Source organism: Sciurus vulgaris (assembly GCF_902686455.1).
Source record: "Sciurus vulgaris genome assembly, contig: HiC_scaffold_272_arrow_ctg1, whole genome shotgun sequence".
NCBI lineage: Eukaryota > Metazoa > Chordata > Mammalia > Rodentia > Sciuridae > Sciurus > Sciurus vulgaris.
The window spans coordinates 612509-638712 of NW_027632781.1; the positions used below are offsets into that span (position 1 = coordinate 612509).

The 26204-nt window shown below is 36.4% G+C and overlaps 1 protein-coding gene across 3 annotated transcripts in view; it reads left to right on the plus strand.

Moving 5' to 3' along the window:
* Positions 1-26204, plus strand: part of LOC306652547 (uncharacterized protein) — a 69142-nt gene that overhangs the window by 38880 nt on the left and 4058 nt on the right. For 2 of the 3 annotated variants that reach the window (XM_079125379.1, XM_079125380.1), the window contains exons 2-3: positions 12021-12147; positions 15508-15618. In XM_079125379.1, the coding sequence (XP_078981505.1) occupies positions 12021-12147; positions 15508-15618 (238 nt within the window). The remainder of the gene's footprint in view (positions 1-12020; positions 12148-15507; positions 15619-26204) is intronic. The other variant, XM_079125381.1, reaches the window with a different exon arrangement.

The window sequence follows — 26204 nt, forward strand, 5'->3', positions numbered from 1 at the left end:
AGTTTGAGTCCATCCCATTTATTGATTCTTGCTTGGATTTCTTGTGCTATGGGAATCTCATTGAGAAAGTCTGATCCTAAGCCAACACAATGAAGATTTGGGTCTACTTTGTCTTCTATTAGGTGCAGGGTCTCTGGTCTAATTCCTAAGTCCTTGGTCAATTTTGAGTTGAGTTTTGTGCAGGGTGAGAGTAGAGGTTTAATTTAATTTAACTGGAAATGGATTTCCAATTTTGCCAGCACCATTTGTTGAACAGGCTATCTTTTCTCCATTATATATTTTTGGCTCCTTTGTCTAGTATGAGGTCAGTATTTATGTCTAGTATTTATGTTCATTCATCTCTGTGTCTTTTATTCTGTACCATTGGTCTGCCTGTATATTTTGGTTCCAGTACCATGCTGTTTTTGTTACTATTGCTCTGTAATATAGCTTAATATCTGGTATTGTGATACCTCCTGCTTCACTATTTCTGTTCAGGATTGTTTTGGCTATTCAAGGTCTCTCGTTCTTCCAGATGAAATTCATGATTTCCTTCTCTATTTCTGTGAGGAATGTCATTGGAATTTTAATTGGAATTGCTTTGAATCTGTATAGTACCTTTGGTAGAATGGCCATTTTGACAATATTAATTCTGCCTATCCAAGAACATGGGAGATCTTTCCATCTTCTAAGGTTTTCTTCAATTTCTTTCTTTAGTGTTAAGTAGTTTTCATTGTAGAGATCGTTCACATCTTTTGTTAGATTAATTCCCAAGTATTTTTTTTTTGAGGCTATTGTGAATGGAATGGTTTTCCTAATTTCTCTTTCAGAGGATTCATTATTTATGAATAGAAATGTATTAGATTTATGCATATTGTTTTTATATCCTACTTTGCTGAATTTATTTATTAGTTCAAGAAATTTTCTAGTGAAGTTTTTTGGATCCTCTCTGTATAGGATGTTGTCATCTGCAAATAGTGAGAGCTTAAGTTTGTCTTTTTCTGTTTGTATCCCTTTAATTTCTTTGGTCTGTCTAATTGCTGTGGTTAGTGTTTCAAGGATGATTTTGAATAGAAGTGGTGAAAGAGGACATCCCTTCCTTGTTCCAGTTTTTAGAAAGAATACTTTCAGTTTTTCTCCATTAAGAATGATTTTGGTGGGCTGGGGATATAGCTCAGTTGGTTGAGTGCTTGTCTTGCAAGCACAAGGCCCTGGGTTCAAATCCCTAGTACCAAAAAAAAAAAAAAAAAAAGAATAATGTTGACCATGGGTTTAGCATAGATAGCCTTTACAATATTGAGGTATGTTCCTACTCTTCCTATTTTTTCTAGTGTTTTAAGCATGAAGGGGTGATGTATTTTATCAAATAATTTCTCAGCTTCTATTAAAATATTCATGTATTTCTTAACTTTAAGTCTATTGATGTGATGAATTACATTTATTGATTTCTGAATGTTGAACCAACCTTGCATCCCTGGAATAAACCCCACTTGATCATGGTGCATTATCCTTTTAATATAGTTTTGTTGGTGATTTGCCAGTATTTTGTTAAGAAGTTTTGTATCTACGTTCATCAGGGATATTGGTCTAAAGTTTTCTTTCCTTGATGAGTCTTTGTCTGGTTTTGGTGTCAGAGTGATACTAGCCTCATAGAATGAATTTGGAAGGGTTCCCTTCTTTTCTATTTCCTGGAATACTTGAGAAGTATTGGTATTAGTTTTTTCTTTAAAGGTCTTATAGAATTCGACTGTAAATCCATCTGGTCCTGGACTTTTCTTGGTTGGTAGGCTTCAGATAGCTTCTTCTATTTTGATGCTTGAAATTGATCTGTTTAAATTGTACACATCTTCCTGATTCAGTTTGGGAGGATCATATGTCTCTAAAAATTTTCCAATGTCTTTGATATTTTTTATTTTGTTAGAGTATAGATTTTCAAAGTAGCTTCTAATTATGTTATGTGTTTCAATGGTGTCTCTTGTGATCTTTCCATTTTCATCATAAATTCTATAATTTGAGTTTTCTCTCTCCTCTTTGCTAGTGTGGCTTGTGGTTTATCAATTTTGTTTACTTTTTCAAGAAACCAACTTTTTGTTTTGTCGATTTTTAAATTGTTTCTCTTGTTTCAATTTCATTGATTTCAGCTCTGATTTTAATTATTTCCTGTCTTCTACTATTTTTGGTTTTGAGCTGTTCTTTTTCCAGGGTTTTGAGACATAATGTTAGGTCAATTAGTCGTTGACTTTTTATATTTTTAATGTTTGAGCTTAATGCAATGAGTTTTCCTCTTAGTATTGCTTTCAGAGTGTCCCAGAGATTTTGATATGTTGTGTTATTTTTCTCACTTACCTCTAAGAATTTTTAAATTTCTTCTCTGATGTCTTCTGTTATCATTGCATTGTTCAAAAGCATATTATTTTGTCTCCAGGTATATGAGTAGTTTTTGTTTGTTATTTTATCATTCATTTTTTCACACCAGTATGCTTGATGAACAAAGATGCAAAAAATTCTTAATAAAATACAGGCAAAAATTTCGATGCACTGGCACATGCCTGTAATCCAGTGACTTGTGGGGCTGAGGCAAGAGGATTGTGAGTTCAAAGCCAGTCTCAGCAAAAGTGAGATGCTAAGAAACTGAGTTAACCCTATTTCAGTAAAATACAAAATAGGGTTGGGTATGTGTTAGTGGTTAAGTGCCCCTGGGTTCAAACTCTGGTACCCAAAAAGAAAAATGCATATAACAACACATTAAATAGATAGTTCACCATGGTCAACTGGGTTTTACCACAGGGATGCAAGGTTGGTTCAACATTCAGCAGTCAATAAATCTAACACATCGTAAAAAAAGACAAGAACCCATAATTATCTGAATAGATGCAGAAAAGACATTTGCCAATTTACAACATCTGCTCATGTTTAGAACACTGAAAAAACTAGGGATAAAATGAACTTACCTCACCATTGTAAAATCTATATATGACAAACCCAAGGTCATCATTATTCTGAACAGAAAAACTAAAATCATTCCCTTTAAAAATAGGAACAAGACAAGAATCACTTCTATTTATCATTTCTATTCAATATACTCCTACAAATTTTAGCCTGAGCAAAAGAATGAAATAAAGGGATACAAATAGGAAAAGAAAAGCTCAAAATATCTCTTTTTGCCAATAAGATAATTCAATATGTTGAAGTCCCCAAAACCTCCATGAACAAATTTATAGAACTCATGGATAAATTTAGAAGAGTAGCAGCATACAAAATTAATACTTTAAGTTGATTGCATTTCTATATGCCAATAGTTAATCAGCTTTAAGAGAAATTAGAAAAACTGTAAAATTCAGAATAGCCTCCAAAAGATAAAAAATTTAGAAATCAACATAATTAAAGAGATCTCTAGGGGATTCAAGATGGCAGACTAGCGGGAGGCTGTGTTCCTTGTCACTCCATAACTCTGGTTCAAAGCAGAGGCTATCTGTTTCTTGGTAAGGCAGTTTTTGCTGCTTATCGATCCCCTGCTGTTTACCCCACTTGTCTGCTGTGATCTCCTGCAGTCTGCCAGCATATCGACATGTTTTTTGAGTGCAGATTGCTTACTGTCAGACACCTATCATCTGCCATTTGCCTGCCTCTTGCCTGTCCATCGCCTGCCTTACACCTATCGATCACCCAACGCACAAGATTCACCTCTTGATCATCCAACAACAGTCAGCAAACTGATCGCCGACTGCCAGTAGAGCATCAGCTGCCTGCTGTTGCCTAGAAGTTCACTGTTACAGTACCTACAGGTTTGATTACACGTGGCTGCTGCCATTTTGAGACTACAGCCAGGCCCTGTAGGACCCCTGGCCAGACTAACTAAGCCCCATCTCCAGGATCCCTCAGCCCAACTGATCACTCCCTGCCTCTGGGACCCTCACATCAACTGACTGCTCTCTGTCACCAGGACCCCCACTCCAACTGACTGTGCACTAACACCAGGATCCCAGACTGACTAATTGCAACCAGCCTCCAGGATCAAAAAACACAACAAACCCACCCAAACTCCAGGAACCTTGCCTGACCAACCACATCCCGCCTCCAGGACCTCCTGTTGACCACGGCCACATCCTGAGCTGCAGCTCCCCATTTGCCAACATGTTTTGAAGCCAGAGTGGCCATCTTGGATAATCCTGGAAGCTGTAGCTCCAATCTTTAGGTGGGGCAAAACCCATCCTGAGATGTCTGCTGGAGGCTTGAAGCTCATTGTCGGGGGATATTTGGTCTAGGATTGCATAGTGTCTGAATTGGTTACTGCTAATATTTATTTACCCTTAAAGAAAGGGTTGGGAAACCTATAGGGCCACAATAAGCCTATAGGGGAAAATATGCAATACCATAGATCTGCACTGCTAGAGGGGAAGATACATGAACAACATGAAAAAACAAGGGAAGAAAATGATCCAAACAAATCTAGATTCTATATTAATAGAATCCAATGACAGTATGTTAGAAGAAATGTCAGAAAAGGACTTCAGATTATACATGATTAAGATGATTCGCAAAGCAAAGGATGAGATAAGAGAGCAAATGCAGGCAATGAATGATAATACCAATAAGTTGAGAGAGCACCTGCAGGAAGCAAAAGATTGTTTCAACAAAGAGATAGAGATTCTTAAAAAAAAAAAAAAAAACGGAAATCCTTGACATGAAGGAAACAATAAATCAAATAAAAAACTCAATGAAAAGCATCACCAAAAGACTAGACCACTTCGAAGACAGAACCTCAGACAATGAAGAAAAAAGATTTAATCTTGAAAATAAATTTGCCCAAACAGAGAAGATGGTAAGAAATCATGAACAGAATCTCCAAGAACTATGGGATGTCCTGAAAAGACCAAATTTAAGAATTATTGGGATTGAGGAAGGCACAGAGATACAAACCAAAGGAATGAACAACCTATTCAATGAAATAACATCAGAAAATTTCCCAAACCTGAAGAATGAAATGGAAAATCAAATACAAGAGGCTTACAAAACACCAAGTGCACAAAATCACAACCGATCCACACCAAGGCACATTATAATCAAAATGCCTAATATTCAATATAAAGATAGGATTTTGAAGGCCACAAGAGAAAAGCATCAGATTACATATAGGGAGAAACCAATACAGATAACAGCCAACTTCTCAACCCAGACTCTGAAGGCTAGAAGGGCCTGGAACAATGTATTTCAAGCTCTGAAAGAACATGGTTGCCAACCAAGAATCCTATACCCAGCAAAACTAACCTTCAGATTTGAAGATGAAATAAAATCCTTCCATGATAAACAAAAGTTAAAAGAATTTACAAATAGAAAGCCTGCACTACAGAATGTTCTCAACAAAATATTCCATGAGGAGGAAATGAAAAACAACAATGGAGGTCAGCAAAGGGAGGAACTACTTTAGAGAAAAACCACTCAAAGGAGAAACCAAGCCAGCTTAAAAACCAAAAATAAGCCAAATGACTGGGAATACAAATCATATCTCAATAATAACCCCGAATGCTAATGGCCTAAACTCATCAATCAAAAGATATAGACTGGCAGAATGGACTAAAAAGAAAGACCCAACAATATGCTGCCTGCAAGAGACTCATCTCATAGAAAAATACATCCACAGACTAAAGGTGAAAGGATGGGGAAAAACCTACCACGCACATGGACTCAGTAAAAAAGTGAGGGTTCCCATCCTTATATCAGATAAAGTGGACTTCAAGCCAAAGATAATCAGAAGGGATAAAGAAGGACATTTCATACTGCTTAAGGGAACCAGAAATCAGGAAGACAAAATGATAGTAACTATTTATGCCCCAAACAATGGTGCATCCCTGTACATCAAACACATCCTTCTCAATTTCAGGAATCACATAGACCACAACACAATAATTCTGGGTGACTTTAATGCACCGCTGTCACCACTAGATAAATCTTCCAAACAAAAACCAACCAAAGAAACCATAGAACTCAATAACACAATCAATAACCTAGACTTAATAGACATATATAGAATATTTCATCCATCAACGAGCAGATTCACTTTCTTCTCAGCAGCACATGGAACCTTCTCGAAAATAGGCCATATGTTATGCCACAAAGCAGCCCTGAGTAAATGCAAAAAAATAGAGATACTACCTTGTGTTCTATCAGATCATAATGGACTGAGAGTAGAAATCAATGACAAAATAAAAAACAGAAATTACTGCAGCACCTGGAGAATAAATAATATGCTATTGAATAAAACATGATAACAAAAACATCAGGGAGAAGATAAAAAAAATTCTTAGAGGTCAATGAAAACGACGATACAACATATCAAAATCTCTTGGACACTATGTAAGCGGTACTAAGAGGAAAATTCATTGCATGGAGTACATTCCAGAAAAGAATGAAGTCAACAAATAAATGACCTAACATTACAGCTCAAAGCCCTAGAAAAAGAAAAACAGAATAATAGCAAAAGTAGTAGAAGACAGGAAATAATTAAAATCAGAGCTGAAATCAATGAAATTGAAACAAAAGAAACAATTTAAAAAATTGACAAAGTTAAAAGTTGGTTCTTTGAGAAAGTAAACAAAATAGATAAACCCTTAGCCACACTAACAAAGAGAAGAAGAAAGAAAACTCAAATTACTAAAATTTGTGATGAAAAAGGAAATATCACGACAGACACCAATGAGGTACATAACATAATGAGAAGCTACTTGGAAAAACAGTTTTCCAACAAAATAGAAACTACCGAAGACATTGACAAATTCTAGAGACATACACTCCTCCCAAACTGAACCAGGAGGACATACACAATTTAAGCAGATCAATATCAAGCAATGAAACAGAAGAAGCCATTAAAAATCTACCATCCAAGGAAAGCCCAGGAGCAGACGGATTCTCAGCCGAATTCTACAAGACCTTCAAAGAAGAACTCATTCCAATACTTTGCAAAGTATTCCAGGAAATAGAAAAGGAAGGTACCCTACCAAACTCATTCTTTGAAGCTAATATCACCCTCATACCCAAACCAGGCAAAGACACATCAAGGAGAGAAAACTTTAGACCAACATCTTTGATGAATATAGATCCTTATCAAAATATTGGCAAACTATATCCAAAATCATATTAAGAAAATCGTGCACCACGATCAAGTGGGGTTCATCCCTGGAATGCAAGGATGGTTTAACATCCGTAAATCAAAAAATGTAATCCATCATGTCAGTAGACATAAGGATAAGAATCGTATGGTTATTTCAATTGTCACAGAAAAAATGTTCAACAAAATGCAGCACCCCTTTATGCTCAAAACACTAGAAAAAGTAGGGATAGTAGGAACATACCTGAACATTGTAAAGGCTATTTATGCTAAGTCCATGGCCAACATCATTCTTAATGGAGAAAAACAGAAACCATTCCCTTTAAAAATGGGAACAAGACAGGGATGTCCTCTTTCACAACTTCTATTCAAAATTGTCCTCAAAATTCTAGCCAGAGCCGTTAGACAGACCAAAGAAATTAAAGGGATATGAATAGGAAAAGAGGAACTTAAGCTGTCACTATTTGCTGATGACATGATTCTATATTTAGAGTATCCAAATAACTCCTCCAGAAAACTTCTAGACCTCATCAATGAATTCAGCAAAATAGCAGGCTATAAAATCAACACACATAAATCTAAAGCATTTTTATACACAAGCGACAAACAGCTGAAAAGGAAATGAGGAAAACAACTCCATTTGCAATAGCCTAAAAAAAAATAAAATACTTGGGAATCAATCTAACCTAAGAGGTAAAATATCTGTTCAATGAAAACTACAAAACATTGAAGAAAGAAATTGAGGAAGACCTTAGAAGATGGAAAGATCTCCCATGTTCTTGGATGGGCAGAATTAATATTGTCAAAATGGCCATACTACCAAAAGTGCTATACAGATTCAATCCAATTCCAATTAAAATCCCAATGACGTACCTTACAGAAATAGAGCAAGCAATCATGAAATTCATCTGGAAGAATAAGAAACCCAGAATAGCTAAAGCAATCCTCAGTAGAAAGAGCGAAGCAGGGGGTATCACAATGCCAGTACTTCAACTATACTACAAAGCAATAGAAACAAAAACGGCATGGTATTGGCCCCAAAATAGACAGGTAGATCAATGGTACAGAATAGAGGACATGGACACAAACCCAAATAAATACAATTTTATAATACTAGACAAAGGTGCCAAATATATGCAATGGAGAAAAGAAAGCCTCTTCAACAAATGGTGCTGGGAAAACTGGAAATCCATATGCAACAGAATGAAACTAAACCCCTATCTCTCACCCTGCACAAAACTCAACTCACAATGGATCAAGGACCCTGAAATCAGACCAGAGACCCTGCATCTTATAGAAGAAAAAGTAGGTCCACATTTTCACCTTGTTGGCTTAGGATCAGACTTCCTTAACAGGACTCCCATAGCACAAGAAATAAAAGCAAGAATCAATTACTGGGATAGATTCAAACTAAATAGCTTTCTCTCAGCAAAGGAAACTATCAGCAAAGCGAAGAGAGAGTCTACAGAATGGGAGAAAATCTTTGCCAGTCATCCTTCAGATAGAGCACTAATTTCCAGAATATATAAAGAACTCAAAAAACTCTACACCAAGAATACAAATAACCCAATCAACAAATGGGCTAAGTAAATGAACAGAGGCTTCACAGAAGAAGGTCTACAAGCAATCAACAAACATATGAAAAAATGTTCACCATCTTTAGTAATAAGAGAAATGCAAATCAAAACTACACTATGATTCCATCTCACCTCAAATAGAATGGCGATTATCAAGAACATAAGCAACAATAGGTGTTGGTGAGGATGTGGGGAAAAAGGTACACTCATATATTGCTGCTGGGGCTGCAAATTAGTGCAGCCACTCTGGAAAGCAGTGTGGAGATTCCTTAGAAAACTTGGAAAAATTGACCCAGCTATCCCACGCCTCGGCCTATACCCAAAGGACTTAAAATCAGCATACTACAGAGATACAGCCACATCAATGTTCATAGCTGCTCAATTCACAATAGCCAGACTGTGAAACCAACCTAGATGTCCTTCAATTGATGAATGGATAAAGAAACTGTGGTATATATATACAATGAAATATTACTGAGCTATAAAGAATGATAAAATTATACATTTGCAGGCAAATTGATGAAATTGGAGTATATCATACTAAGTGAGATAAGCCAATCTCAAAAATTCAAAAGATGGATGATATCACTGATAATTGGGTGATGACACATAAAGAGAGGTGGGAACAGGGCAAGAATGGAGGAAGGAGGGACTATATAGAGGTAAAAGGGGTGGGAGGGGTGAGGGTGAAAGAAAAAGTAACAGAATGAATCAAACCTCATTACCCTATGTGAATGTATGATTATGCAAATGGTATGCTGTTAGTCCATGTACAAATAGAAACAACATGTATCCCATTTGTTTACAATAAAAATAAATTTAAGAAAATAAAAAAGAGGTCTCTACAATAAAAACTACAGAACATTAAGAAAGAAATTGGGGAAAAGCTTAGAAGATGGAAACATCTCCCATGTTTTTGGATAGGAGAATCACTATAGTCAAAATGACTTCACTACCAAAAGTGCTATACACAATTCAAGGAAATCCTCATCAAAATTTCTATGAGGGCTGGAGATATAGCTCAGTTGGTATAATGCTTCCCTTTTAAGCACAAGGCCCTGAGTTCAATACCCAGGATCACGAAAAAAAAAAAAAAAAATTCTAAGATGTCTTCAGAGAAAAGAGGAAGTCATGAAATTTATTAGTAAAAATAGAGGCCCAGAATAGCTAAAAAATTCTTGGCAATGAGTACAAAGCCTGAAACATCACAATACCAGGCCTTAGAGTATACTGCAGAGGTATGGTAACATAAAAAAAAAAAAAAAAAAAAAAAAAAAAAAAACAGCATAGTATTGGCACCAATGTGGGAAAGAAAGCCAATTGAACTGAATAGAAGACACAGAAAAACTCACATAAATACAGTTACCTCATGTTAAACAAAGGTGCTTAAATCCACACTGGAGAAAAGATAGCCTCTTCAACAAATGTTGCTGGTAAAATGCAAGTCCACATGTAATAGAATGAAAATTAATTTCTATTTCTCACCCTACACAAAAATCAACTCTCAGTAGATCAAAGACCTAGAAATTTTACCAGAATTCTTGTACCTGCTAGAAGAAAATGTAGACCCAGCATTCCAACATATTGGCACAGGAACCGCTTTCTTCACAGCAAAAGAAATGATCAATAGCATGAAGAGAGAACCTACAGAATGGGAGAAAATCTTTCCCACCTGCATATGTTGTTAATGGCTAGGACAAGCAAAGAATTCAGAAAGCTTAACACCTAAATTTTTTTTTTCAAAAATTAACAAAGTAGTAAAATAAACTGAAACTGAAGAGGTCCCTCCCAAAAGAATAAATATGATCAACAAATATGTGAAAAAAATGTTCAACATCTCTAGATATTAGATAAAAAATTAAAACTACTCAGATTCCATCACACTGCAGTCAGAATGGCAAACATCAAGAATACTAGTAACAATATTCATGAGGATGTGGGGAAAATGGAATGGTCATGCATTGTTGGTGGGATTGCAGATTGTTTCAACCCCTCTGAAAAGCAGTATGGAGATTCCTCAAAGAATGGAACCATGATTTAACCCAATTATCTCACTCCTCAGTATATATCCAAAGGATTTAAAATCAGCATACTATAGTGAAACAGCACATTAATGTTTATAGGAGCATAATGAAACCAGCCTAGATGTCCTTCAACAGATCTATGGATAAGAAATTGTGGTACATATACACAATGGAATATTAATCCACCATAAAGAAGAATGACTTTATGATTTTTGCAGGGAAAAGATGAATCTGGAGAATAATATGCTAAGTGAAATAAGGCAATCCCCAAAATCCAAAGGTGGAGTATTTTTGCTGATTATGTGAAAGATAAACCACATAAAGTGGGGGAGGATAAGAAGAGTTTAGTAAAGTAGACAATGCTGAACAAAAGGAGGAAATGGGATAGAATTAGGAAAGAGAATAAATCAGGCATAATTTTTCTATGTACACATATAAAAAATATCTTAGTGAATCCCACCATCATGCCCACCTACAAAAATAGGATGCTAATTAGACTAAGACATATCTCTTGCTTGTATAATTTCATCAAAATAAATTCTACTTCCATGTAGAACTTAGAACCAATATTTTTAAAAAAAGTTCTTTGAAAATCTAAGTATTATTCTCTTATAAAGATCATATAATATACACATGTATCAAAACTTTTAATTGCATGAATATGTGTAATTTTTATATTTTGAAAATAAATTTGAATTAAAAAATAAAACAAAACAAAATCCAAACAGGATTGTTGTTGATATTTGGTATTTTAATAGCATATATAAAATACCACAAAATATTTGAACTCAAATTCACTAGTAAATGTTTCCTTTAGTGGTCTACCTTATTGCACTTCAAAATTTTATCTTATGCTACTGAAATTGAAATCACTAGAGAGCTTGTAACATATTCAGAAAACCCAACTCCATCCCAGAACTACTAAATCAGATTTTACATTTTAATGAATACCTGATTCATTGTTATATAATTCAAATTTGAGAATTCCCTTTCTTAATCACCATAACTTTCTACTATGAGAGATATATGCAGTTTAGGTAGATAATATCACTGTCTTTAAAAATGTCTTAATAAAGTCATCACCTACATGAGGGTCTTTTTTAAAATTTATTTTGATTCATTGTACACAAATGGGGTACAATTGTTTTTTCTCTGGTTGCACACAAAGTAGAGTCACACCTTTTGTGTAATCATAGATGTATATAGGGTAATGAATTTTGTCTCATTCTGTTATTTTTCCTTTACCCCACCATATGAGGGTCTTTCTAACTCTCATTTCAAACACTGAGTGATCATGTGGTCAATGTGCTATTTATTTACCTATATCTATTTCAGGAACTGTTGACATTCAGGGATGTGACTGTTGATTTCACTGAAGAGGAGTGGGAATGCCTGGAGCCTGCTCAGAAAAATTTACATAGAAATGTGATGTTAGAGAACTACAGAAACTTGGTCTTCCTGGGTAAGCATAACTTTCCTTACAAATTCTTAATATATTATTATTATTTAATTTACTTCCGCTTCAGAATATCTTCTGGGAACTTCTCTGTAAGAATGAGTTTCATACTTGTGTTTTCAAGAAAAAAGGGCATTTTTGGTACTGATAAAATGTTAATGACATTCTTTTTAGTCTTTAATCTCTCCCTTTCTTGATGTGTTATATATCCTTCACTTTAGATAACTGGTGCATAAAATAATTCAGTGATGTGAAATATTGTGGCCTATACAAAGCAGTGGTTCCAGTTGACAGACCCAAAGGTCAAGGAGAAAGCCAAACTTCAAAATGTTGATGGAGAAGTTATGTAGCAGAAAAGATTTTTCAGAAATTTAGGTTTATTTCTCATTATCATTGAACATGTACTGCCCTATTTTTATCATGTTTTCAAATTCTTTAAAGTTTCCTTTTTTTCTCCAATGATGTGCCAGTTCATTCAAATAAAACACCAAAACACCCCTTTGTTTGAGAATGTCAGCATGATCTAAAAGATCTTCCATTATTTGTGGGTCTCTAGGAAATCTGGTCACATTTTTGGAGAAATCTAGGTCAAACCTCTGTAATAAATTAATATCATAAAACAATTTATATAATATTACTTATGTATTTATTCATTAAAATTCCCTTATCAGAAATCTTTGTGAAAACTTATAATGGATTTTCTGTGAAATAAAATTCAAGATTCACAATGAATTCTCTTTGGAGTCTATAGTCACAGTTGCAAATTGTAGTAATGTTAAAGGGCTTATAAAATAATACATCTGTCTTTATATATAATTTTGTTGGTTAAGTTTTCTTTTTCTTTTTTCTTTCAGAGTAGATTTCATGTTGTAGAGTAAGTTTTCTCACATCACTTAATTCTGTTTTTGTTTAATCTATATTTTATAATTAGATGGCAATTTTCCTTACTTCACAAATTAGAACAATGTAAGTTGAAATTAAGATATGCATGATCCTTATTTCTATTGCCAAAATTATATGTGGTTTTACTTACCTGTGTAAATATTACACCTTTTTAAATGACTTTTGTATTTTTTCTGGATTGGTTTTGCATCCCACCTATGTACATAGTAATGTAAATTTTCTGTATGGTAATGTAATGGGGATAGAATCCAGGGTGCTGTAATAATAAACTACATCTCCAGCCCCTTTCTATTTATATTTGGAGAGAGGTTCTCACTAAGTTATTGAGGATGGCCTTGAAATTGCAGTCTTTCTGCCTCAGAATTCTTAGTAGTGGTATTACATGCATATCCTTTATCTACATATTCATGAGTTTGTTCTCATTTATAGGGTGAAAACCATAGCCCTTTAAAGTAGTTTTCAAACACTTTTAAAATTCTTTTTATCTTTTTTGTGTTGTTTTAAATTTTTAATTCTGATCAAAACCACAAAAGTTGCTTTCTCTAACATATCAAATATAGTGTTCAGTAATGTAAATTCAAATTGTTATGTAACATATCTGTAGAAAGTTTACCACTCAAAAATCAGTAAATCAATTCCTGTGTAAATAAAGGTTCATTTCTGCTCCCAGCACTTATGTAATTCTCATTTCTGTTCAGAAAGCTTTCTGTGTGTTTTTTGTTTGTTTGTTTGTTTGTTTTGTTTAGGTATCTTATAGGAGAAGAATTCTGCCATGGTCTTGTTTTTGATAGACTTATTTCAGTTAATATAATGAACTGTACATTTATATTGAATATAGATTTTTCAAAAATGCATAACTTTTAATTTAAAAATATTCTGTAGATTCTATATTCCAAATTGCCTCCTCCACTCATTTCAAGGAATATTTGATTTGATTCCTCATAGCAGCTCTGTTGAATAATACTGTAACAAATACTGATGTGGAAATATATCACAATTTGCTATGTATGTAAGGGCTTATTACACTCAGAATTCAATATGCTTATCTTTCTAACTTGAGGTCAGTATTACCTATTGAATATTGTGAATTTTAATGTTTTTAAGTTATGAGAGTTTACTTTCCCAATTGTATATTTTGAATATGTTTGAGATATTCATACAATTTTGAGATTCCATAAAATTGCTAGACTATGTTTTTCTTTTTCTTTTTTTTTTTTGCAAAAAATAACATTGAAAGTTTGATAGATATTTACATGGAGTCTCTTGATAACTTTGAAGTTACAAAGGTCTTTTAATTTTATCTTTTGGTGGCACATGCCTGTAATCCCAGTAGCTCAGGAAGTGGAGGCAGGAGAATCATGGGTTCAAAGTCAGCCTCATCAAAAGTGAGTCACTGGGGCTGGGGAGATAGCTCAGTTGGTAAAGTGCTCGCCTTGCAAGCACAGGGCCCAGGGTTCAATCTCCAGCACCGCAAAAAAAAAAAAAAAAAAAAAATGAGTCACTAAGCAACTCAGTGAGACCCTGCCTCTAAATAAAATACAAAATAAGGCTGGGGATGTGACTCAATGACTGAGTGCCCCGAGTTCAATCCCCATTACAAAAAAAAAAAAAAATTGAATTCTGGAACAAGACAGTGTTCAAGAATATTCGTGGAATTTTGAGCATCACTTCTACTTTTGATTTCTACTGGTATTCTATAATTTTTACAAAATAATTTAAATATTTTTATATGTATAAACCTTTGTTTTGTTTCTTACCAGTTAGTCTGTCCAGTTTAATATTCCATTTGCTACTGAGGACATTTAGCATATAAATCAAATTGGCTTAAATTATTATTTGTAATCTTCTGTTTTGTGATAACCATTTTGTTTGACTTTTTCTTTACAGTAAGTTTGAATTGGTGTCTCCTAGTATTATAGCATTTCTTTTTATATATGTATTTACTTTTCTCAAACTTACCTTTTTATATCTGTGAAGTATGATGTGAGTTGAAATGTAACTATTCTTATTGAATTATTTTAAGGTAAGGTACGTTTATCTTTATATAATATTCTACTTTGCCTCTTTTCTAAGTTTTTTAATTTAAAATATGTTTTATCTCATATAACTTCACATTTTAAACTGTTTTCTATAGAGGTTCAGGTTATGCAAAAGTATTGAGAAGTATAAGACTTTAAGTGAAAATACCCTTTGGGTGATAAATGCCCTCTGCTTTCCTCACTTAGGAATATTCTGCAATTCCTCTCTCCTTTAGCCTTTATAAAAATATTTGGTACTAGTTGACTCTGAGAAGCAAACAAGTTATATGATCTACACATGCATATATATAACTGCACCAATGTAACCTGATGTAACTCTGGAGTAGTTAATGAAACAAAAGTGGCTCTCCCATGTGGGATCCATTTCATGCTGTAGGTCATCCTGTCTGCTTGCCTCTTTATTTTCTTACCTTTACCCTTGCAGTTCATGTCCTAAACAGGAATGCTTCTGGATGTATTGATGGGAGAAGGGGTAGCTTGCCACCTGGAATAGGCTTTGACATGAATCTCTTATCAACTGGTACAGATCCCACTGGTAAGTTATGGGAAATTCCCTGTCTGATCCTCAATGTCATCATTGGTGCAGAGACATGTTTGGATAGTCCTAAGATGGTGGCTGGTGTTGGGGAAAGAGGTGGCACATAATTAGTGTTAACATGGTGTGATCTACCTTTGCCTAATTAGTTAATGTCTCCTTTGTGCTAGTGGTCAACAGATGTTCCTTATTCTTTCTTGATTGGTACCATGGGGTGTACTTCAATTGTGCTAATCCTAAGCTGATTGGCTACCTGAGGTATTCAAAACATTCTCTTCACCTCAGAGGAGAATTCCTCTAGGTGACAGGTTGCAGATTGCAGAATGAAGGAATTCCTCTAGGTTGCAGGATGCAGATTGCAGATCGCAGAATGGAGAACTAAGAACGTACCCCTAAGAAGCACCTCTGATAGCATGCACCTCTAGCACGCACCTCTAGGACACGCCTTTAGCATGCACCTTTAGGATGCAGGATGTAGGACACACCTCTAAGAAGCAGCAGCAGAACTCTAAGAAGTAGCATCTCTGAAAGTGTAGCCTCTCTGATAAGCGTAGCATCTCTTCCTCTAAGCAAAGCCTCTCTCTCTCCTAAGCAAAGCCTTTTCTTTCTCTCAAAGCCTCTCTTCCTCTAAAATCAAGCAAGCCTCTCTTCTTCTATAAGCTAGGGAACAAGCAAGGAAGCAGCTCAGGAATAGAAGTAGTTTATTTCCAGTCCACCTCCGATAAATACCCACGAGATTGTTGCTGCAGGTGGTAACAAATATCCGTGGGATTATTGCTGCAGGTGGCAACAAATGGTGGCCTGTACAGGGAAAGGGAAATTGGCACAGTGGGGAAACTGAGGAACCTGACAGGAATAGGGCGAGGGAAAGTAGGAACCTCGCAGGAATAGGGTGAGGGAAAGTAGGAGCCTCATGGAAGTCTCTGGTCAGAGCGGTTTAAGGATGAGGGATAGTAAGAAAAAATGGGGTCAGAAATTTCAAAGACCCAAATGATTAAGGTTAAAAAAGATGTAGTAAAAGGTAATGACATGATGGTGAAGGAGCTCTGGAGTGCATGTATTTTTTATTGTTTGTATGTTTGTACTACTGTTAGTGTGGTCTTTGTTCGTCCTGTATCAAACTTATTTAGCAGCATAAGATGGGTTCAGAAATATCACGGAATCAGTCTGAAAGGATAATTCAAAAAGGCATAAAAAATATATTACAAGAAGGAGAAGTGCTAGAAGAGATTGAGAAAGAGGTTAGCTGCAGTAGCCAAGAGCAGGAAGGAGGTTCTGAGGAGGAAGGAGATACAGAGGAGGAACTAGAAAATAAGTGAGTTAACATTGAAAAGTTGCTAAAGGTCAAAAAAAACACAACAGTGAAGGAAACCACTGGACAATCATATATTCAAACTCTAGTAATAATAAGCCCAGGGTTTATAGAGGAAAGGCTGCTCAAGGTGTCACAATGGGAAAAAGAACATAGTGACTTAGAAAACAATTACTCAGAACAAGGGAAAAAAGTATGAAAGAGCTAAATATAATACAAAGAACCCCAAAAAGGAATAACTAAGTGGTAGTGAAAGCTTAACAAGGGAAAAAGGTAGGAGAGAACTGCATATAATACAAAGAACCCCAAAATTTGTGGAACCTGCCTGTATTTGAGGACCAAAATAGAGATACCATCAACCATTAGAAAAACTTTAAAGAGGCAGTTAAGACTGATTGGAAACAGCTATGCAGAGCAGTGTTATCTGGAGGACAATATCTGAATTGGAGAGCTCAGTGGCAGGAAATAGCTGTTGAAACTGCTTGCAGAAATGCAGTAGCAAGGTTTCCTGGTAGAAATGTTGATATGCTAATAGGAGAAGGCCAATATGCTTCAATAAACACACAAAATCAATATGATCCTGGAGTGTATGTACAGATATACACAGCAGCAAAGAGACAATGCCCTAACAAAAGACAAGAGATGACTACAGTAAAATCTGTTACAGTTCGTGCCCCAGGTCTTTGCCCAAAGTGCAGAAAAAGAAAACATTGGGCTAATGAGTGCAGATTAGTTACTGATGTTGAGGGCAAGATTTTACAAAATCATTTAAAAAATGGAGCACAGGGCCCGCAAATGTACAGAACTTTAGAGGGGAGCAATGTCAAATTCAGATGGTTCCTCGTCATAATCCTTTCTACCTGTAAAAAACAACCTATTTCTAAGGCCCTGAATGTTTCTTCTAATGGTACTGCTGCAGTAATTATTCACCAAGATACTATCATACATCTCAAAAATCAGCTTAATTGGTGGAAATGGAAGCAGCTGTCATAGCCCTTGTAGAGTTTAAGGAGCAACAGATCTTTTTGCTGATAGTGATTGCATCGCTCAGGTGATTCCCAGATTGGAGTGGCCAGACCTGTGGCCCCTCGTACTCCAGCATTCAAATTGTTTTTGCAGGTGCAGGGGCTTTTGTGGGAGCATGGGGAGCCCTTGTTTGTTGGACATATTAGAGCTTACACCAACTTGCCTGGTCCTTTACATGAGGGTAATCATGGGGCTGATTTGGCCACTCAGACAGTTTTCATCTTTTCTTCAGTAAAGCAAGCTGCTTGTTTTCATTCTATGTAACACATTCTCTAGTCCCTCATGTTGGTAAAAGGCTTTTTGCCTAGTCATTTATGACAAATGGATGCTACACATGTCCCCAGTTTTGGGAAACTTAGATTTATTCATATGTCTGTTGTGTTAGCATTTTACTGCATGTGTAAGATGTGCCTACACCAACAAAGGGATAAGATTATTGTAAATGCACTTGCTGCCTTAGAAGCCAGAACTGCTTGGTTGTCTCAAATGGACAGCTGGTAGTCAAAGACGGGGAAGTCTTGTGTGGCTGACATATCAACCTAAGACAGGAGCCAAGACGATAAGTTTCTTGGTTATCCGATGATGGGTAAGAATGTCACTAGGACATGTACACACCTAAGACAGGCACAGTTGATCCAGATGTAGTGATAGCTATCACGCATCCATTACTTTTCTTCACCTTTTTAAAACTAAAAAGGGGGATATGCAGAGACATGTTTGGATAGCCCTAAGATGGTGGCTGGTGTTGAGCCAAGAGGTGGCACAATTAGTGTTAATTAGTGTTAACATGGTGTGATCTACTTTTGCCTAATTAGTTAATGTCTCCTTTGTGCTAGTGGTCAACAGATGTTCCTTATTCTTTCTTGACTGGTTCCGTGGGGTGTACTTCAATTGTGCTAATCCTAAGATGATTGGCTGCCATAGGTATATAAGACATTCTCTTCACCTCAGAGGAGAATTCCTCTAGGTCACAGGTTGCAGATCCCAAATGAAGGAATTCCTCTAGGTCGCGGGACGCAGATTGCAGATCACAGAACAGAGAACTAAGAATGCACCACTAAGAAGCACCTCTGATAGCATGCACCTCTAGCACACACCTTTAGTACGCAGAATGTAGGATGCACCTCTAAGAAGCAGCAGCAGAACTCTAAGAAGTAGCATCTCTGAAAGTGTAGCCTCACTGATAAGTGTAGCATCTCTTCCTCTAAGCAAAGCCTCTCTCTCTCCTAAGCAAAGACTTTCTTCCTCTCAAAGCCTCTCTTCCTCTAAAATCAAGCAAGCCTCTCTTCCTCTATAAGCTAGGGAACAAGCAAGCAAGCAAGGAAGCAGCTCAGGAATAGAAGTAGTTTATTTTCAGTCCACCTCCGATAAATACCCGTGAGATTGTTGCTGCAGGTGGTAACAAATATCCGCAGCAACACATTGGAGTGAACTTTCTTATTTGCTTTGTGAGGCTAAACATACTGTAACTGATGCTGATTTTGCCACTTTGCTCTCTGAAATAGATTCTTCCTGTCCATAGTATTTGGAGCACTGATCGTTAAGACCCAAATATTGGGAAAATTTAGGTAAAAAGCTGCATGAGTGACTGTGGGCTCCTATACCTGTGTTACAAGCTTGGTATTAGTGTCATGATGCTATCTCAAAAATAGCCTTGACAGTGCTGCCAACTTCTCTGGTAGTCTCTGTGACTGAAGTTTTTCCTTCTCCTTCCCTTCTTCCTCCTTCTCCTCCCCCAGTCTGGTCTCATTTATCTGAATGTCTCAGGCAGACAGCTGCTGAGTGAGAAACTCACACACTGACAGTTTGATTAGATTAAAATGATGCTAAATATCCAAAATATGAACAATTGCTTTTTACTGTGTTTAAATAATTAAGAAGGATAGTGTTGGAGAGTGGAATTAATAGTAATTTCATGCTCAGTATGATATAGGGGCTGGGAATGGGTTGTGCCTTGGTTCCCAGTGATTGGAAAGCATTGGTGAAGATGGTTACTTCTCCTGCCCAAAATATTGTTTCCACAAGAATACTCTAATTTATCCCATGTTCAAGCTTAGGATAATGTTCAGGGAAATGCCAATATTTATTATGATGACTCATTTGGCATGGGTCAAAGAGGGACATTATAACAACAAACTCAGTTGCCTGTAGCCACCATTGCCCAAATTAGAACCTTAGTTTGTAAAGCATGGAGAAAGGATCCCAGACACTCAGGATCCTTCCAAGTCCTTTGTTGTAATTCAAAAAGCCTCAGAGGAGCCTTTTATTAATTTTGTTACCTGTTTGACTAAAGCTATCAAAAGACAAATATACAATTTGGAGTCTGCCAATATTCTGACGACACAATTATCTTACAGAAGTGTCAACCAAGATTGAAAAGAACTGGTGAAATCTCTTTACCATAAAGTGCTTTCTGATTTAATAAAGGCATGTCAGAATGTTGGAACTGAAACTCACCAAGTGACTTTACTGGCCACTGCTTTAATTCCCCCAATGATAAATTTTGCTACAATTATAAAAATCCTAGCCATCTTCAAAATATTTGTAAGAGAAAAAAAAAAAAAGGGACACAAAAGTGGCCTAATAAAAAATGTCAATCTGTCATAAAGGATTTCATTGGGCCAAATCAATACAGATCTAAAACAGACATGTCAGGAAACCTAATTATGGGTCTCCCCCTGACCCAGGATGAAAGGACAGGGAACCCTTTTCACCTGCCGTTGCATATCTCCTTCACAAATGTTTCTGATTCAACAAAAGCTCCATCCACAAATCCTTTCATGCCACTAGAGGGAGTTTTGGGATAGATTTGATTATTACTGAGGATGCTCAAATATGTCTCCCTGAGGAAGTTTGTAAAATTGCTACCCAAATTCAAGGACCTCTACTCAAAGATTAATTTTGCCCTGCTCCCACAGTATTAAAGGAAGAAAATTTATAATTACTGGATTAATTTATTCTGAGTATACTGTTATACCATACATTCAGGTTTGCCCTTGAATCACCCCAAAATATCCTCCATCACTCAATTAATTGTGATTCCTTATATTACTGCCTAACACCTAAATAAAAGATAAAATGCAGGATTTGGTTCTACCATCATTGGAACATGTTTACCTATTACTGAAAATGGACCAAAGTTAACCCTGTGTTTAAATGAGCAACTAATTACAGGGTTACTGGACACCAGTACGGATGTTACAGTTATACCCCTTTCAATATGATGTTGTGAATGGCCCTTATAAAGGGCCAACCCAGTTTAGAGCATAGGAGACAATAATGAAGAGGTATCTAAAAGGTGTCTATGGTTGTGATGTTCTGCCCTTTCCAACCCACACCATATTATTACTCACGTACAACAGTACATTGTGGCAGTTCTGTTTCCTGTGTGGGGTAGAGACATCTTACACAAGTTACAAATGTTTGCTGAATTACCTTTTCTGTAGGGTCCTCTGTAGTTCTTACCACGTTGCCATTAAAATGGAATGTCACCACTCCTGTCTGAGTGAAACAATGGCCATTGTCTAAGAAAAAGGTGGCAGCTGCTGAGGCCCTTATTCAAGAGTAGTTACAGTTGGGACATATTGAACCTTCTACCAGTCCATGGAATATGCCCATATTTATCATAAAGGAAGAAATCAGGGAAATAAAAATTATTACAAGATTTAAGAGAAATTATACAACTGATGAGTTCACTTCAATGTGGATTGCCTAACCCTAATCTAATCCCTCAGGATTTTTCCTTATGTGTAATAGATCTAAAAGACTGTATTTTTCTATTTCTCTCTTTTACATGCTGTGGAATTGCAAAATTTCTTCCATCAAAATGCTCACTTTTTAACAAAACCTTTTCAGTTTCCTCTCAACAGGCCCATTTAATCATTAATAGTCGCTCTCATTTGTACACAGTTTTGTTTTCCTACTTGGGAAACTGTAAACCCTTGAGGTTTACATTCTAATGCCCATTGGCATATGAATGTAACTCATTTTCCTCCCTTCCACCTCATTCTTTCTTACATGTTTCTTAGATACATTCTCAGGCCTTATATGAGCCAGTGCACATTGTTCAGAGAAGGTCTCAGTCTGTCTCTCTTATTTGTTCCTCTGCAATGCCAACATGGGTAAATCACATAATTTAAAAACTGAAAATGCCCCTGATTATACTTTTAGTGCATTTGCTCAATTTTGTAATCAGTGGAATATAATTCCAACCCATGGAATTCTCCACAATCCTACGAGACAGGCCTTAGTTGAATGTACACACTGTATGCTTAAAATGTGTCTTTTAAAACAAAAACAAAAATGGGAATTAGCCTCACTCATGTCAATATTACCTGGTTCAAAATGAATGCTCTTAATGTACAATATGAAGATAATACACATCATTGTTCCTGTGCCTTGGACAGATACTTAACCCCTAATATACCAATACCAAAGATATATGTAAACTATTGAGGTCTGCCCCCTTGCACCCTTGATTACATGGGGGAAAGGATATGCTGCTATTCTTACTCCTACAGGTTCTTCCTGAATTCCTACGAGTTCTGTCAATCATCATGAGTTGACATTAAGAACTTCACAATCTGATTCTCGATTTTCATTTGATCATGGATGATGAAAGATTCTGATTCAAAAAAGGAAGCTTCAATAAGAACAAGAAACCCAAGGGGCCCCAAGACTTCTAATCATCTAGTGACTTGGGAAAATATAAAAAGTTTAAAAACATCTGCCCAAAAATTGTTAGCCCAGATGTGTTTAGAATGTACCCCAGAAAATTTGGTTACAGTTCTGTTTGCAAAACTTACCCCAAATTCCACAACTCTCATGACTATGATTGTGTTATTTTTTTGTTGTATCCCTGTTGGTGGTGCCACTGTACAGAAAACTGTTTCACTTTGGCTTCTTGTACTCATTATAATATTTGGGTCTGCTTATTGGAAATTGTTATTTCTTCCAAAATTTGTATCCATCAAGTTGTTCTTGATTATAGGGTTGCTATTGATTATTTGCTATTGTTATATCATAAGGGATGCCATGAATTTAATAATATGTGTTGTTTGAATTTAACTCATCATAGTAACCCCATTCAGAAAGAATAGGATGATTTTAAAGACATTGTAAGGAAGGTGCAGCAAGATAATGGAGGTTGAGATTTATTAAAGTGGTTAGCCTTATGACTACCAAATTTTACATGAATTGAGCAACTTTTCATTGGAGGATGTTTACTGGTATTTCTCTTATTTTGCTGTGCTTGTTTTTGCCATTATTTGCCTTACTTTCTCCCTCCACCCTCTTTAAACAAAAGACAAATCGTGTCTATTCAAAAGGCCAAACAAAACATAAAAGGGGAGTTGTAGAGGTTCAGGCCATAGAAAAGTACAGAGGAGCATAAACATTTGAGTGAGCACACTCCTCAGGTAATAAAGGCCTTCTGTTTTCCTGACTTAGGAACATTCTGCAGCTCCTCTCTCTAGCCATTATAAAAACATTTGGTACTAGTGGACTCTGAGAAGCAAATAAGTTATATGACCTGTACATATGCAAAGCTAACTACACTATTGTAACCTGATATAACCCTGGAGTAGCTAATAAAACAAAACCGGTTTTCTCACATGGGAGCCATTTCATGCTGTATGCTGTCCTGTGTGCTTGCCTCTCAGTCTGCTCACCTTTACCCTTATAGTTTTCTGTATCAAAATTTGACCATGCTAACTTTCTTTTGGCCAGTTTTGTATGTAATATTCTTACATTCTTTTGTTTTCATTCTACTTTTTTCCTTATATTTAGAGTTTCCTGTATATTACATACAGTTGCATTTCTTTTAGATTTGTTATTTTTCTGTTTTAAATATTTTGTGTGCTTTCCTACATATACATGACAGCAGAATGTATTTTGACATATTATCCATACAAAGAATATAACTTCTCATTCTGTGGTTGTACACAGTGTGGAGTTACACTGGTTGTGTATTCATTTATGAACATAAGAAATTTATGTCTGATTCATTCTATTGTCTTATTTCCATTCTCCCTCCCTTTCCTTTATTCTCTTTTGTCTAATCCAATGAACTTTTATTTTTCCCTTCTCCACCATATTGTGTGTTTGCATCCACATATCAGAGAGAACATTCAATCTTATGAAGTAATATTTTGCTACCTCTACATGTAGCATACACTGAGCATTTCTAATCATCTAGATAGACTATATGATTCAATTAAGGACTCAATTTGTTTACTATGTACCTGATGGTCTTGAATAAACTGCACATATGTAACAATAGCTATAATTTAAAAATTTCTTCAAAATATGAAAATTATGGCCCTTCATCAATGCAATGTGCTATAATGCTCAAATTTTAGGAAGACAATCCTTCCTTAGAATTTTAGCACAAAACCTACAAATTTTGTTTACCAGCTTATATTTTAGTCATAAACCGGCATCCTCTTGAAAACCTCTCAAAATCTAGAAAAACTAAATGTATATTAGGAATCATTTGTCTTTTATGCACACTAAATACACAGCAAAATGAAATGAAATGCTTAGACATAAGTACAATGGTTACTCTTGCCTCATTGTAAGCACACTGATATGTTGATCCAGAAAACCAGCACACAGTGTATATTACTCAATAGGAGGTTTGGCTACTGCCCCCCTGAAAAAAATTTCATAGATATTTAAATTAAAAAATGGCAAGATGTGTTGTAATTTACCACTTCTACCTTTTGCATACATCAAGCACTTTAAAACATCTAGAAAGTCCAGATATTTCAGTAAAAGTAGTTAGCATTGTCAAATATATGTAGAGTAGTGAGGAGTAAAATGCACACAAGTAACAAGTAATATTAAAAAAGGTGTTTTGTGTATAAATAATCTGGCACAGAACATTTTCTTCTCACAAAGTTTTCTCTGTGTTCTCTAACCCACTGAACGAACATGGACAATTGTTACTACTAGAAGTGGCTTAACAGCTCCACTTCAAAGTCACTTTCAGAGCAGCTTTTTCATATTATATACACAGGCCTTTATCTATAATTAGGCAGTAAATCTTTCTGAAGGTGGTGGGCTTTTTCCTGCAGTTTCTCTTTTTGGTAGACCAAACAACTGCTTGAGGGTGCTCACTTTTCCAATCATCCAGCCTCAGGGCTTCTCTCACTTTCCAGGATGGTTTTTTGTTTGCCTTGTCAGGACAATATGTCTCCAGGGGCTTGCACAGAGCAATCACAGAGGCCCCTAGCCTATACTTATTGGCAAAATTTTGCAGCATTTACTTGCCTTCTTGGGCCCTCAAAGCCCCTGCTGGCCTCCATGTATTTGGTTAGTGCCATTCTTCTCAACATGCCATGACCTGCCATCCAAAGGTGCTAATTTCTAGCACCTACTTTGGTTAGGATGGGTAGGACTGGGCCAGGAGACTTAGAAGCACAGATGTCCTGGGTCTGGTGTCCAACTGGTCAATGCTTGTCACTGCCCATGGCAAAAATTGCGTGGGTATTTATTGGAGGTGGACTGGAAATAAAATACTCCTATATTCACTAATTTATAGAGGAATAGAGATTTTGAGAGAAAGATAGGCTTTGCTTAGAGGAAGAGAAACTTTGCTTATCAGGAAGAGAGACTTTGCTTAGAAGAAGAGAAACTTTGCTTAGAGAATGTTTTAGAGAAAGACAGGCTTGCTATGCTTATCAGAGATCTGTTTCTTAGAGGTGTGACCTGCATCCTGTGAACTAAAGGGTGGAACCTAGAGGTGTGTTCTCAGTTCTCCACTCTACGATCTGCCTTCTACCGCTGCCTACTGCTTCTTACTGCTAGCTGCTTCTCTTCTCTGCTAGCTGCTGCTTTTCTCTTCTAGCTTCTGCTTCTCCTAGCTGCTGCTTCTTACTGCTGTGCTGCTTACTGCTGCTCCTGCTTACTGCTGCTTCTGCTTACTGCCGCTTCTGCTTACTGCTGCTTCTCCTTGCCCTCCACCTACTGCCTGCTTATATTCCCTCCAGGAGGCAGAGGGCGGGGCCACACCAGTTGAGATTAGGTGAGGAGCCAGCTGCCCTATCACGGCAAAGGTTAGAATGAGCAGGCACAAGTAGGAGCACTCGGGAACACCTGTGCATGCGTTGTGTGCATGGACTTAATTGAATGCAGCCAATGATAAATCACCTGGGTGTGCTTATGTTAATCAACCTCCTCACCACCGATGTGATCAAAGCAACCTCCAGCTGCTGCCAGGTGCCATCCCGGTGCAGCCCACATGGCA